Genomic DNA, 15,154 nt, shown 5'->3' on the forward strand with positions numbered 1-15,154 from the left:
AAACTCAAAAGTCATTACCAATTATTGGTGGATGAGAAGATGACGGCTCTTACACACGACAACACATAAGACTTTGATGATTTGATAGTGGGAAAGCATGCCGTGGATTGTAAGTGGGTCCATATGGTTAAGTATCTTCTTTGTGGTATAATTGAAAGGCTAAAAGTCAATTTGATATTAGCTAAAGGGTACACTCAAATGTTTGGCACTAATACACTTACACAATACATGTTCCCAAGCTTAACTCAGTTCAAATAATTAATTTCTATTACTGCAAATAAAGCTTGTCCATTGCAGCATATAGATGTTACAAAATTTTCAAGAAGAATTTTTATATGGGCTATGGGGTGTGTTGCTTTGGGGGGCTTAGATAAGGTTAGATAAATTGAGAAAGGAAATTTATGGTTTCAAACAGACTCCCCGTGCTTGGTTTGAAAATTTTAGTTTCATTATCACCAAGTATGGGCTTCATCAAAGCTATGTAGATCATTTTGCATTTGTTTTAAGACAAGGTACTAACATTGTGATCCTAGCTATTTATCTTGGTGATATTTTTTAATAGATTTATCTGTATATCCATCGATCTATCTATCTATCTATTTGTCTTAATGATAATGTCATCACAAGAAATGATCATATGAATATTGACGCTTTGAAGAGGTATTTACAAGGAGCAACTCCAAAGATACGGGTTATTGAGGTACTTTCTTCGGATTGAAGTAGACAGATCAATGTTCAGTATCAGCTTGTCACTATCAGTTTGTCACTGGGGAAGCATATTAGTGACTTATTATCAGAATGGGTATTTAGGAGCTAAGCCTATTGGGACGCCAAAGCTATGTAGATCACTTGGTATTTGTTTTTAGACAAGGTACTAGCATTGTGATCCTAGCTATTTATCTTAATGATATTTTTTAATAGATTTATCTGTATATCAATCGATCTATCTATCTATCTATTTAACTTAATGATAATGTCATCACAAGCAATGATCATATGGATATTGACGCTTTGAAGAGGTATTTACAAGGAGCAACTCCAAACCAAGGATCTGGGTTATTGAGGTACTTTCTTGGGATTGAAGTAGACAAATCAATGTTCAATATCAGCTTGTCACTGGGGAAGCATATTAGTGACTTATTATCAGAATGGGTATTTTAGGAGCTAAGCCTATTGGTACCCCCGTAAATCATAATATCACGCTAGTAAAGGATGTAGGAGATAAATTTTTAGGAATGTAGCATAGATCAATACTTTGTTGGAAGGCTTATTTATATAATTGTTACACATCATGGTATTATATTTGTTGCAAGTGTAGTGAACCAAATTATGCATGCTCCTATTGTTGATCATCGGTCTCCGTAATTCGATGTATTTTGAGATATATTAAGGGAACACCATGTAATACCCGGTAAAAATAACAATTATTATGCATAAAAACTATTCACATGATACTATTCCCCTCAGTTTTTCCTATAAATAGAGCAGCCAGGAAGAGAAAATGAAGAAAGAGAAAGAAAATGGAGGAAGAGAGGGAGAAGAAAGAAAAGGCTAGGAGAATCACTTCTCCCTGATCGTTGTCATCTTCAAGGTCAAGCATCTTCAAATTCCTACTTCTCAGGTTTGATAAAGCAGGTGATAGCTAGACTCGACTGGTATCTTATCTCAATGAAAGTGATGGGGATATGATTATATGTTGTTTTATTCAGATATTTCTTGTCTGTTTTACTTCGAATATTCATTGTTTACATTTGGAAAATATCAAATCATATTTGTTTCAAAATGATGAAATGTGTTTTCTGGAAAATGAAATGAAATGTTGGATTTCATATGCACGAAAAGTTTGAACGAAAATGATAAATGAAAGAAATGGAAGAGATAAATGTACGATAGTCTCTCTTGTGTGATGTGTTTGTACCTCTGAGCCGTCGACTTACCCAAAAGCAGAAGCGGGCCAAGTCCAAAGCGGACAATACGAGGGTGAGACGGATCGTTAAAGGAAACTTCAGAAATAGAAACAGTTGGAAACTATTGGGCTTTAAATGGTTTGTTTTACTATGTGGTTAAATTGTTTCTATAAAAAATCTTATTAGTATTAGTTTTAAATTCACATTATGTTCTATACAAAATACCGCATATTTTTTATAGAACTGTCTCTTATTATTAATTTCAGCTACTTGTCGAAGCTTCTATATACTTGCTCTCCTAACCCACTTTTTCCCACCAGGATTTGAAAATTTGGATGCGGGAGTATTTGTCAATGAGGAACCTTAGTTAAGAGAAGTGTGCAAGCAACTTGAGGAAATACGGAAATGATGAACCTAGTCAATCTCCTCAGATGTACAAAGGTTTTAAATATGTCATACTTGGAAATTCTGTAAATTCAGGATGTACTTTTGTAAGCCCAAGGGTTCCCATGGGTCTAATCATTCACCTTACCTCTTGTTTTGATGCTAGCAAACCAAATCGATTAGCATTTATGGACTAATGTGTTGCTTTGAGGTGTTGTGTTATATACAGGAATTTCATGTCATAATCGCCATTACACAACTCATCTCAACACATGGCTGTGGATCAAGGAGCAAAGGAATCAAGAGCTTGCACCTACAGTGAAGACATCCTCATTTGACGATGTTCAAATCAAGAAGCTCATCATGAAGATTCCACAAATTCCCAACAAGTGTTAAGAAAGAGCTTGGAGTTGAACTAGCCATTGGTGACACCTCATGTACCTCAACATGCATTGAAAATTGGAGGAGAAGTCACATGAGCCATATCAAGTTAAAGATGTTCACTCAAGCTGAAGAAGTCCTAGAAAGTGCAAAGGAGCCGACACATTCCAAGAAGGCTCATGGTATTCATTTTTAGAATGTATTTGGAGTCCTCTTGATTTTATGTTTAAATGCACTTTCAAAAGGTTTTCAAATGGTTTTCATACTTAACTTTTTACATCTTTGAAAAACCATACACACACTCAAAAATGTGTTTGAAAACCTAGGACTTAAGCCCTAGACCATGGCCCAAAAGCCCCTGATTTTTAAAGTTAAAAATGGAATTTCACACAGGGCCAGTCGACCGGGCTTTTCCGGACGACCGCGAGATGGAACCTGGAAGTCCAGAACATCTTGAAATTTATCGAGCTGGTTGACCGGGACAATCCGGTCGACCGTGGATTGATTTTCTGGAAATCCAGAAAACATCCAGGTTGGGTTTGGCGGACGACCGCAATGAGTCAGTCGACCGCGGATAGGTTTTTTAGCCGAATTTTTTAGCTAACAAGTTAGCCTCTCCGGACGATCGCCATGGGGCCGGTCGACCGCGACGATAAGAAATTTGAAAATATATAAGGACGCCCGATAGGGACGGGCGACCGAGGTGGCTCGGTCGACCACGACGGTCGGGCAAACTAGCCGTTGGGGCATTTTCTGCTTGACTTTTTCAAGCCAGTTATTTACAGTTTTACCCCAAACGGTCATATTTTCAAATACACTATATATACATCATTAAAACCTATCTTTACATGCTTTTGAAACGAAAAATCTCATTTCTCTTTGAGCTTCAACTTCCCATTTCTCTTTGAACTTGTAGTTTCACATTCTTTCAAGAGGCACTCCATAGGGCTTTACAATTGTATTTTCTTGGAGTGATTGTGAGCTGTTATAGTTGTAATCCGCCTATTAAGAGGCACGAGAGTTTTTATTTCCTTTGTTCTTCATTGAGGGTCTTCTCTTCGGCCCGTTAAGAATTGTGAAGATGAGGGTCTCCTCTTCGGCCCGTTAAGAAAGGTGAAGACGACGTATGATGGTGTGTCCTCTCGCCGAAGGCTTCGTGCAGATGGGCTTCGCTTTGGCCCTTGAGAATGGAAAAACTTGGTCATGTAATGGCTCATTGATCCGGCCTTGAAGGAGGATCGAGATAGTGGAACTCGCGCGTGGACGTGAAGAGTGGAGTAGGTCTTGTGATAGACCGAACCACTATAAATCTTGTTTTCATTGTCTCTCTCTCTTCCTTTCCTTCTCTTGCACGTGTGGTGATTGGTAATCTTTAACTTAACTTCTATTTGTGCTTTTGATTGAACAAGGATTAGTAAATGCACTTGATTGAAATGTTTAAACCCTAAGCATTATAATATTTATTTAAACAAGGATTAGCTAAATGGGCATGATTAGAAAGTCTAAATCCTAGCTTTTATTGATATACCTATTTGAATAAGGGTTGGACTAATTAGTGCTTACTTAAATGGATTAATTTTTAATCTTCCCTTAATTAAGCCTAAAATTTCTAATTGACCAGTTCACCCCCCCTCTTGGGTTGTCACACCTGTATTTCAACTTTAACCTTCCGCTGTGTAATTACAGGCAATAAATATGTTTTGTTGCCTGTAGCGATCCGTGCAGTAAAAATCCGGGTTGTTACACACCATGTAGAGGAATTATCTTTAAAAACAACAATCATTTGAAAGCAAGATTTTAAATTTCGGTTTCAGTTCGGTCGTCATGGAAACGGCAACATTTCGGTTTATGTTGTAAATTTTAGTGGAAGTCCTATCAAATAACGGAAAATGTATGAAAACATATACAAATTATAGGATTTTAAGATGAAACTTCAAGATATGCTAGAATAAGCACAAATACACACTTACATTAGAAAACATCACATAAACAATACAAGCATGCATAATCGTTTAACAACCTTGAACATATAAATATATAATGACATGCATTGTCGTGCATCTTTGATAATTTAGTAATACCACATTTCACATGTCATTCATATAAATATACATAAAAAACACATATATTATATTTCAACATGCAATTCATATAAATATAAATATGTAACATATGCTGATAAAGTATGCCACTAATATACTTACAGTTTTGGTTTCTGTATACATATCACTTTCGGCATAGTTTTTGGTTGGGAAGAAAATGAAAACATTTAGTCGTTTTGTGCCAATTTTGGTGGAAATTTAAAACAATGCTTGAGTGTAAATCTTTTCTAATACAAATTGAAACAAGATCTCCTTTCGAGAGATGCTCGCCTATAGAATATAGTAGTTGGAGGGAATTTTGGGACTTGGACAAGAAGAAGCAAAATGTGGTTGCACTTTCTAGTGTAAAGGTAGAATATTGTGGGACAGCTGATAATGCATGTGAGTTAATGTGGTTGGAGACTTTTATGGAAGAGATCGGCTTTATGGTTGGCAAGACAATGACAATGTTTTGTGACAACCAGGCAACTACTTACATAGCGAGTAGTCGAGTGTTTCATGTATGTGCACACGTGTGTGTGTGTGTGTGTGTGTGTGTGTGTGTGAAAGGTATGGGCTTTTGGGGTGTGTCTACCAAACCCTGCAACATCTTTCTTTCTTCTTTTTCCTTCTTTCTCTTCCCTATATTCTAGAATATTCTTCTTTCTTTTACTTTAACAGTGATCAATCAGTTCACCATTCAAAAAAGAAAAAAACAGCGACCAATCAGTTCATGTGTGAAATCTTGCTTTCAAACAATCATGCATCCATTTATGTATCTAGAGAGAGAGAGAGAGAGAGAGAGAGAGCTAACGAAACAAATAAATAGGGATTTGCTAGACAATATAACAGAAAGCCATTTCGTGGCTGACTTTTGCCGGAGAGAACAGCCACCTCAGATGAATTAAATGAATAAGACATATGACATATCTGCTAGAAAGTGAGTGTCAGCCACCAAATGGCTTTCCGTGAAATTGCCTAGAAAATCCCACACACGCACGCACGCACGCATATAAAAACAACTTCGATCATAAATGTGATGATCAGAATGGCCACCTACCTCCTCTAACATGGAAATAATAGCATTTAAATTGGTCCCTCTGGCTAGAGCACGAGTCGCAGCAGCCTAAAAATGATTGAAAAAAACTAAAACACCTGAGCAAGAACAACAGGAAAAAAAAAAAAAAAAAGTACCGCACATTCAAACCTGGATAACAGGGCCATCGGCCAAAGGATCAGAGTAAGGCACACCCAGTTCAATTATGTCCGAGCCACAAGAATCAAGCACTTTCAGTGCTTCTGCTGTTGTTGAAAGGTCAGGATCACCAGCAGTAATATAAGGTATAAACGCCACCTATGTGAAGACATGCTTGTTAGATGCTATGTTCAGTTGAAAGAAACTGGGTCATCATATAGATGAGACTACACTATATCAATGCCAAAGCACACCAAGCAAAGTCAGGTCCAAATTCATATTAACCGGGAACAGATATATGCAGAATAAATTACCATATCAAGTGATATGGATTGGAATCCATGCAATAAAAATAGGCTAAGGATATTGCCACTACCATGTTTTTATAATTGCACTAACTCATGGTGTCTTTTATTATAATAACAGCTGCCAAAGGTTATTACAGTACCCAAAAAGCTGTCAGAACCAAAAATAAAAGAAAAAAACAGGCTAAATTTGTTCAATTATTAAAAAATGGTAGTGCCAATATCAGTAGCCCAAAAATATTATGTTCTTAAATTTAATGTTCATCCCTTCTTGAAAAAAAAGAAAGAAGACGACAATTTACACAGAAATGCAGACTAGAATCTTGTCACTAGGGGTTGCTCTAAAGCCAAAAAGGCTCCATGTATTTCTCTGGTCCATGACATGTTTCGGATGTCTCCATGTATTTCTCCATTAGTTGGACAGCACACCATCCCCTTGAGAGAAGTTTACATTTAACCCTCACCAAAAACAATTAGATGCATTGATAATGTGACGGATCTAGCATGGGGAACCGGGGTCCTGCTGGAATTGGGGGAGTTCTAAGAAATGAACTGAGGGAGGTATTTTGAGCTTTTGCAGGTCCTCTAGGTGAGGAAGATGCTACAGAATACGAGGCGCAGGCAGTGCACCATGGCTTGAGACTCGTATCGAGAGAAGGCATTGATAATGTGATAGTGGAAGGGGACTCACTGAATGTGATACGATGGCTTAGGGGTCCTCAAAAGCCACCACGGAGATTTGACAATTTATTTGACAAAATGTTTGATTTGGTGAAACCCCTCTCTGTGGCCTTCAATCATGCTCGCCGCTCCGCCGGATGGTCTTGCTAAGGCGGGGGTTTTCATGGAGTCTTCGGCACTCTTTGATTCACTTCCTCCCTGAGTACCCTTGCTTTGTTCTTGCTCTTTTCTTTTCATTAATATAATTTGGCTAACTCTTTCAAAAAAAAAACTGATTAGATGCACATGGCAACAGAAACAAATACAAAGACCACTATGATATTTACTTGCAATTCCTAAAAAATAAGATCCAGCACATTGACTCTGCAGTCCATTGAACCATCATCCATTGGCAACAGAATTAGTGTCCTTACCTCTAAACAAGAGAGCCAAATATTTAATTTAAGAGATTGCAATCATCAATAGAGACCAGCTGGTCATGGGAAATTTGACAAAATTGTAAATATTACCAACGAATCAATAGCCTTCCATGACAGTTTACCACTCAGTTCCTTTTCACAAACATAGCTTAAAGCGATGCTTGATTGTATTCGTGTTGCCTACATTTCGTTCTAGTAAAAATCCCTCAAGATAGATGAATATCAACTAATAAAAGTATAGATAGCTAATATATGAGTGCCTAAACTTTCCCAACATCCTTTTTCTATGACATGATTGGAGAACAGATACAAATCAACTGACTCAACCTTATTGATTATACTTTTTTATGCAAATAAACTATTAGGGACCCTACAATTCAAAAAAAAACTACAAGGGACCCACCAAAAGTAAAGAACTTGCTAGAGAATTGAACAATCCACAAGATCTTTACAAACAATGCTATAACGATAAAAAGGCAATAGATTTTATCAGAACATGATCAAAGAAAGCAAAATCCAAACCGGAAGGGAATATGTGTGTGTGTACATGTGTGTGTGCCAAAATGCCTTAAAATCCAGTTTAATCCTAACCATTGATGCAAGATCCACTTTAACCTTAGCTCAACCTAGGACTAGGAGCAGCCAAAAATAAAAATTCAAATTGTCATATATATTTATTTTTTTTGAAATGGCTCAAATTGTCATATATATTGATGTCCTGAAAACACTTTTTACGTTTTCATTACATCGTGCCCACCAAATCTGCTCAAATTTTGCCTAGAAATTGAATAAGAATCTCTCAAACACTACATAATAAAACACAATGACCAAACTTGACAACTTTGGTGACAAACACTATATGGCCCACTATTGATGTTAGCATGATGTTTTGGATGGCTTGAAGCCTACTACTGAATCTTGGTAGACCTTTTTCTTCTCTTGAATAATCTTTGCTGAATTATAGGCCTGTTCAAGAACTTTGCTTTCATCACTTTTCCCACCGTCCTATTACGACAAGGTCATTGAGAATAACAAATAGACAATTGAACCCCAAACATCATTAACAAACAATCAAATGTCGAGCATATCAATGCTTATAGTTCTTTCTGCCATCAATTTATTTACAGTACTATCAAACACAACTAATAAACAATTGAAATATTAATACACTAAAGGAGTAGTCGCAAATCTCCTATTGTCACCAAAAAACACTTCAACAACAAAACAAACTTGAAATAACACTGAAACACATCCTGACAATTAAAATAATCGACATAAATACTTATACAATTCGATCACCAAATTCTCAAACATGCATCACTATTTTTTCTCTGATACGTGTCCTAATTTGTAACCCTTTCATCTAGTTGTTTGTTTATTTTTATTCTCTGTTGTTATATTTTAAGTGTTGTTGTAGTCAGCCCTGATGTGGTGGTAGTAGTTAGGTTGGTTTGAGCAGTTCAAATAGGTTATTAGGTCATGCATGCAGTTAGATGTTGTGGGTAGTTTTTAGGAGTCAGTTAGAGAAGTTATTCTCGGAAGGTTTATGTATGCTGTTTGTAATAGCAGAAACTATCTGAAGATTATTGTAATTATAATTTGCGCAGCAGCGTAGAGGGATTCCCCCCGGACGAGGGAAATTGTTTCTTGTTTTTCTGTATGTTTTCTTCCAGATGATATCATTTTGGTATCAAAGCGACGATCTTGGCATGTTTCTGCTAATAATCGATGGCTGAAGGAACTAGACTACAGGAATCAAAGAAGATGGAATTGGAGATTCGTCACATTCGTGAAAGTACAGACAAGCAAGCAGATGTTTTGCAGGAGATGAGACAACTTATAGCCGCTATGGATCTGAAGTACAACCAACTCGCTGCCTCGGTTGTCCAAAATCATGAAAGCCAAGGAGACATAATTCAAACACAGGTCCAACAACAGCAAATTGTATGGTGTATACAAAATATGCAAGAGTGGAATTTCCAAAATTTGACGGAGGAGAAGAACCGTTGGGTTGGATATATAGGGTTGAGCAGTTCTTTAAGTTTAACCACATCGCTGATGATCATAAGGTACCATTAGCTTCAATTCACTTGGAGAGGAAGGCACTTCAGTGGTACCAATGGTTTGAAAAGATGCAAGGTAGGGTGTCATGGGACGAGTTTGTTAAAGCCATTTGCCAACGTTTCAGGCCAAGTGTCTATGAGGATTTTGTGGGAGCACTGACCAAACTCGAACAGAAAGGGTTTGTCAAAGAGTACCAAGAAAAATTTGAAGAGCTATCAAACCGTACCAAAGGTCTCTCTGAGGAGTTTTATGTGAGCTGCTTTACAAGTGGCTTGAAGGAAGAGATACGGCCTGGAGTGTTGATGTTCAAGCCTACTAACGTCAATCAGGCTGTTGGCCTAGCAAAATTGCAAGAAGAAAACGTTGAAAGTATGGCCAAAAGGCAAAAATCTACATTTGTCAAGCCTACAATGAATCAGAATGCAGCCTCAAAACCAGCCTTTGGGCCTAATTCTTTACCCATTCGCAGACTAACACATGCTGAAATGAATGAGAAGAGAGAGAAGGGAATATGTTTCAATTGTGAGGAAAAGTTCACACCGGGTCACAGGTGTAAGAGACGCCAATTATTTCTGCTTGAAGCCGGAGATTCGGAAGATGATGATGAAGATTCAAACAATCAAAACAATGAAGAAGCGCAAGAAGAGTTACAAATTTCAGTCCATGCACTAGCGGGATCTTCTACTACACATACTATGCGGATAAGAGGATACATTAAGCACCGACCTGTGGTGATTCCCATAGATTCAGGAAGCACACATAACTTTTTAGATCCGAGGGTGGCAAAAAGAACAGGCTGTGAAATGCAACAGACTCATCCTTTCGAGGTTACTGTTGCAGACGGCGGGCGTTTAACCAGTTCTGCTGTGTGTAAGGGTTTCCAATGGACGATGCAAGGAACAAATTTTGTGACTGACGTACGGCTCCTAGCATTGGGCGGCTGTGATTTGGTGTTGGGTGTACAATGGTTGGCCACATTAGGCCCCATTGTGTGGGATTTTGCACATCTGCGTATGGAATTCACTACTAATGGAAAAAAGCATGTTTTACGAGGTGCTAAAGGGGTACTGTTAAGCTAGTTGACCAACAACAAATAGAGAAGATACTGAAGAAACCGTCCTCTGCTGCTGTTGCTCAACTTTTCTCTTTGGACTACAAGCAGGAAGAGAGCCATCATGAACCTGCCATGAGCCAACTACTTCTGGAATTTGGTGATGTTTTCTCGGAACCCACCACCATTCCACTAGAAAGGAATCATGACCATCGGATACCCTTGCTGCCAGGGAGTGAACCTCCAAATGTGCGCCCATACCGCTATCCATACATTCAAAAAAATGAAATAGAACGATTGGTGCGAGAGATGTTGGAGGCTGGAATAGTGAGACCAAGTGTAAGTCCTTTTTCTTCTCCAGTGTTATTAGTTAGGAAAAAGGATAATAGTTGGAGAATGTGTGTAGATTATCGGGCCTTAAACCGAATAACTGTAAAAGACAAGTTTCCAATCCCGGCAATAGATGAGCTATTAGACGAATTACGTGGGGCGAAGTATTTTTCCAAGCTTGACCTACGTTCCGGTTATCATCAAGTCAGAGTATACGGACCAGACATACCAAAGACTGCAATCAGAACACATGAAGGGCACTATGAGTTCCTAGTCATGCCATTTGGCTTGACTAACGCACCGTCAACCTTCCAAAGTTTAATGAACGAGGTATTCAAACCCCATCTGCGCCATTTCATAATTGTGTTTTTTGATGAAATCTTAGTGTATAGTACAGGGTGGGATGAGCATTTATTGCATGTAAGGACCACTCTGGAGTTACTTCGCAAACATCAACTCTTTGCGAAGATGTCAAAATGTAACTTTGGGTGTCAAAAGTTGGAGTATCTTGGACACATTATATCACATGAAGGTGTAGCTGCTGACCCAGAAAAGATTGCATGCATGTTACAATGGCCAAAACCAAAGACTATCAAAGGACTGAGGGGGTTTCTTGGGCTCACTGGTTACTACAGGAGGTTTGTGCGTGACTATGGAAAGATTAGTGGACCACTGACAGCTTTATTGAAAAAAGATGCCTTCAAATGGAACCCATAAGCTGAATTGGCCTTTGAAAAACTCAAACAGGCAATGACCACAACACCTGTTTTAGCCCTTCCTGATTTTACTGAAGTTTTTGTTGTTGAATGTGATGCATCAGGGACTGGGGTAGGAGGAATTTTAATGCAGAATGGGGCGACCTATAGCATACACTAGTAAGGCACTTTCTGAGAAAAACAAAGGGCTTTCTACATATGAGAAGGAGATGCTAGCTGTAGTGTATGCAGTAAATAAATGGAGACCATATTTGCTCGGTCACCATTTCAAAATTAAAACAGATCATCTCAGTTTGAAATACTTTCTAGAACAAAGGATAACCACATTAGTGCAGCAAAAGTGGTTAACGAAGCTGTTGGGGTATGACTATGAGATAATATATCGTAGTGGCAGAGAAAATAAGGCTGCAGATGCATTGTCGAGACAACATGAAGAGGAGGTAGGACTAAAGGCCATCACATCCCCACACCCTACTTGGATGGATGCTGTACGAGAAGAATGGGGCAAATAATCCGGATCTTCGGACAATAATAGAACAGATTACAGCGGATCCACAGTCCCGACCAGGTTAAACCTTGAATGCTGGGGAACTTCGATACCGAGGGAGAATGGTTTTGGCACCAAATTCTAATTTGCGAGAGGCAATACTCACTGAAATGCACAACAGTGCAGAAGGGGGCCACTCGGGAGTACAAAAAACACTCAAGCGAGCAAGAAGAGCATTCTATTGGAAAAATATGCGGTCTGATGTTCAACGCTTTATTATGGAATGCGACCAATGCCAACGAAACAAAGGGGAAAACATAGCTCAACCCGGATTATTGCAACCTTTACAAATTCCAGACCGCGTGTGGACTGAAATCTCTATGGACTTCATTGAAGGTCTACCTACCTACCTCTTTTGGGAAAAGTGTCATCTTCGCTGTTGTAGACCGACTAAGTAAATATGCGCATTTTATTGCATTGGCCCATCCTTATTCAGCCGCAACTGTAGCACAAGTATTTATTGACAATGTTTTCAAATTGCATGGTATGCCTCTAACAATAGTAAGCGATCGTGATCCTATCTTCCTGAGCAAATTCTGGCAAGAATTTTTTCGTCTACAAGGAACCCAGTTGCAAATGAGTTCCTCCTATCACCCCCAAACAGATGGGCAGACGGAGGTGGTTAACCGTTGTCTGGAAAATTATTTGAGGTGCACTACTGGTGACAGGCCTAAACAATGGACTAAATGGTTGGCATTAGCAGAATGGTGGTACAACACCAATTTTCATTCAGCCACTAAGATCACCCCATATGAGGCTGTCTATGGACAAACCCCACCTTCTGTAACATTATACACTCCAGGAGGAACCAATGTTGCAGCTGTAGAACAACAGTTACGGGACAGGACTGCTATAATTCGACTATTGAAGGAGAACCTGCACCAATCTCAGCATAGAATGAAGCAGTTGGCTGATCTCCATCGAACTGAACGTGAGTTTCAAGTTGGGGACTGGGTCTACCTTCGTCTTCAGCCATACCGTCAGACTACTATAGCTTTTCGAGCCAACATGAAGCTTGCCCCTAGGTATTACGGCCCTTTTCAGGTTATGCAGCGGATAGGTACAGTTGCTTACAAGCTTGGGTTGCCTGAGGGAGCTCGAATTCATCCAGTATTAAATGTGTCATATCTCAAGAAGAAGCTTGGACAGGGTGTTCCTTTGCAAGGAGGTCTTCCACCAATGAATGAGCAAGGTGAAATTCGAGTGGTGCCAATAGCTGTGCTGGATAGAAGGATGGTGAAGAAGAAACACAGAGCCGTCACTGAAGTGCTTGTGCAATGGTCTAATGCAAGTCAAGATGATGCCACATGGGAGCCATGGTACAAGCTGAAGGAACAATACCCAGATTTTCAACCTTGAGGACAAGGTTGATTTTGAGAGGGACGGAATGATATGTGTCCTAATTTGTAACCCTTTCATCTAGTTGTTTGTTTATTTTTATTCTCTGTTGTTATATTTTAAGTGTTGTTGTAGTCAGCCCTGATGTGGTGGCAGTAGTTAGGTTGGTTTGAGCAGTTCAAATAGGTTATTAGGTCATGCATGCAGTTAGATGTTGTGGGTAGTTTTTAGGAGTCAGTTAGAGAAGTTATTCTCAGAAGGTTTATGTATGTTGTTTGTAATAGCAGAAACTATCTGAAGATTATCGTAATTTTAATTTGCGCAGCAGCGTAGAGGGATTCCCCCCGGACGAGGGAAATTGTTTCTTGTTTTTCTGTATGTTTTCTTCCACATCATAACATTCTCATCCCTCATAAAACCCACATCCAGTTTTACCCATTACATAAAACCCACATCCAGTTTTACCCATTACATAAAACCCACATCCAGTTTACCAAAAAAAAAAAAAAAATTAGAACAACCCAATTCAAATCATGGCAAGAAATATCGATATAACAGGATAACAAACAAGAAAAAGCGAAGATAAGAAATACCCAGTAACAAAAACGAGAATAGGGTTGATATGGGAGAATAAAAAAGAAGAAAACCCCAAAAAAAAAAAAAAAATGCTTACTTTGCCTTGTTTCTTTAATCTAGAAAACGTTTCGGATATTCCTACGGTCTGGGCAAGGCTGAGAGAAGCCATAGGCCTGAAAGATTTGGAAGAAACAACAAAAGTGGGCTTATGGTGATGGATTAAAAGGTTCTTACAATTTCCTGAAGACAAGAGATATGAGTTTTGGAGCGCAAGAGCCATCAGTGTACGGAAGAAAAAACGGAACTGTTGTTTGAAGAGAGGGTTTAGAAGAGGGTTATTTATAATTACAAAAAAAAGGGTACTGATATATGCACTAATATACGTTTTGATAGTTGCACTAAATCACCTTGGCTTTTTATTTAACCAGCTGAAAAGGTTAATTACGAATTTACGATTACCAAAATTCTGTGACAACCCAATTAAAAAGAAAAGACAAGGAGAGTTAGTGTAGTTATCAAAACATGTTAGTGCCATTATAAGTATTCTAAAAATAAACAATAGGAGAGGCTTGGTAAGAATGGATTTTTCTTTTCTAATTATAGCTACCAAAATCTTTGACAACTGGTGTCACGATTTTGTAGCAAAACACAGTCTTCACATTTGGTATCACAAGGCACAGCCTACTTACGCTGTGGTCCATCAGATAGACAGTTATCTTATTGTGTGGACCATACAGTACTTTTCGAAAAAATACTAGACTACACGGGCTTAGTGTAAAGAATAAGGATTTGATGCCATTATCGAAGTTTTTATATGGTGTAAGGCTGTAAGCCCTAGTATTTTTCAAAGAGTATTGTATGGCCCACACACAATAAGATGATCCAAAGCATCCATTTGATGAGCCACAACGTAAATGTGCAAATAAATCATTTTTATGGGATGATCCTAGCCCTCCAATCTATAGAGGAACTGCATAATGGTTGGTTTTGATCATCCTATGGTGTGGGACATACAATACTTTTTGAAAAATAACGGTCTACAGGGGCTTACACCATATAAAATCTTGAGGAGAACCTGGTCCTTATTTTTACACTTTTTTATGAGGAATAACGTACTTGGGCATCACCTCATTGTAATACAGCATGGGGCGGTGGCGTCCCACTATGCTATGGTAAGTT

The 15,154-nt window shown here is 38.6% G+C and overlaps 1 protein-coding gene across 1 annotated transcript in view; it reads right to left on the bottom strand.

Annotated features, from left to right (window-relative positions):
* Positions 1–14,289, bottom strand: part of LOC143887136 (tryptophan synthase alpha chain-like) — a 59,155-nt gene extending 44,866 nt beyond the window's left edge. Inside the window, exons 1-3 of the mRNA XM_077391241.1 lie at positions 14,073–14,289; positions 5,961–6,107; positions 5,814–5,879 (exon numbers count right to left, since the gene is read on the bottom strand). Coding sequence (XP_077247356.1) covers positions 5,814–5,879; positions 5,961–6,107; positions 14,073–14,255 — 396 coding nt within the window. The 5' untranslated portion in view covers positions 14,256–14,289. The remainder of the gene's footprint in view (positions 1–5,813; positions 5,880–5,960; positions 6,108–14,072) is intronic.
* Positions 14,290–15,154: the final 865 nt, after the last annotated feature.

This window comes from Tasmannia lanceolata, unplaced genomic scaffold, assembly GCF_043159265.1.
Source record: "Tasmannia lanceolata isolate RefF3 unplaced genomic scaffold, GAP_Taslan_0.1 ptg000012l, whole genome shotgun sequence".
NCBI classification, from domain to species: domain Eukaryota; kingdom Viridiplantae; phylum Streptophyta; class Magnoliopsida; order Canellales; family Winteraceae; genus Tasmannia; species Tasmannia lanceolata.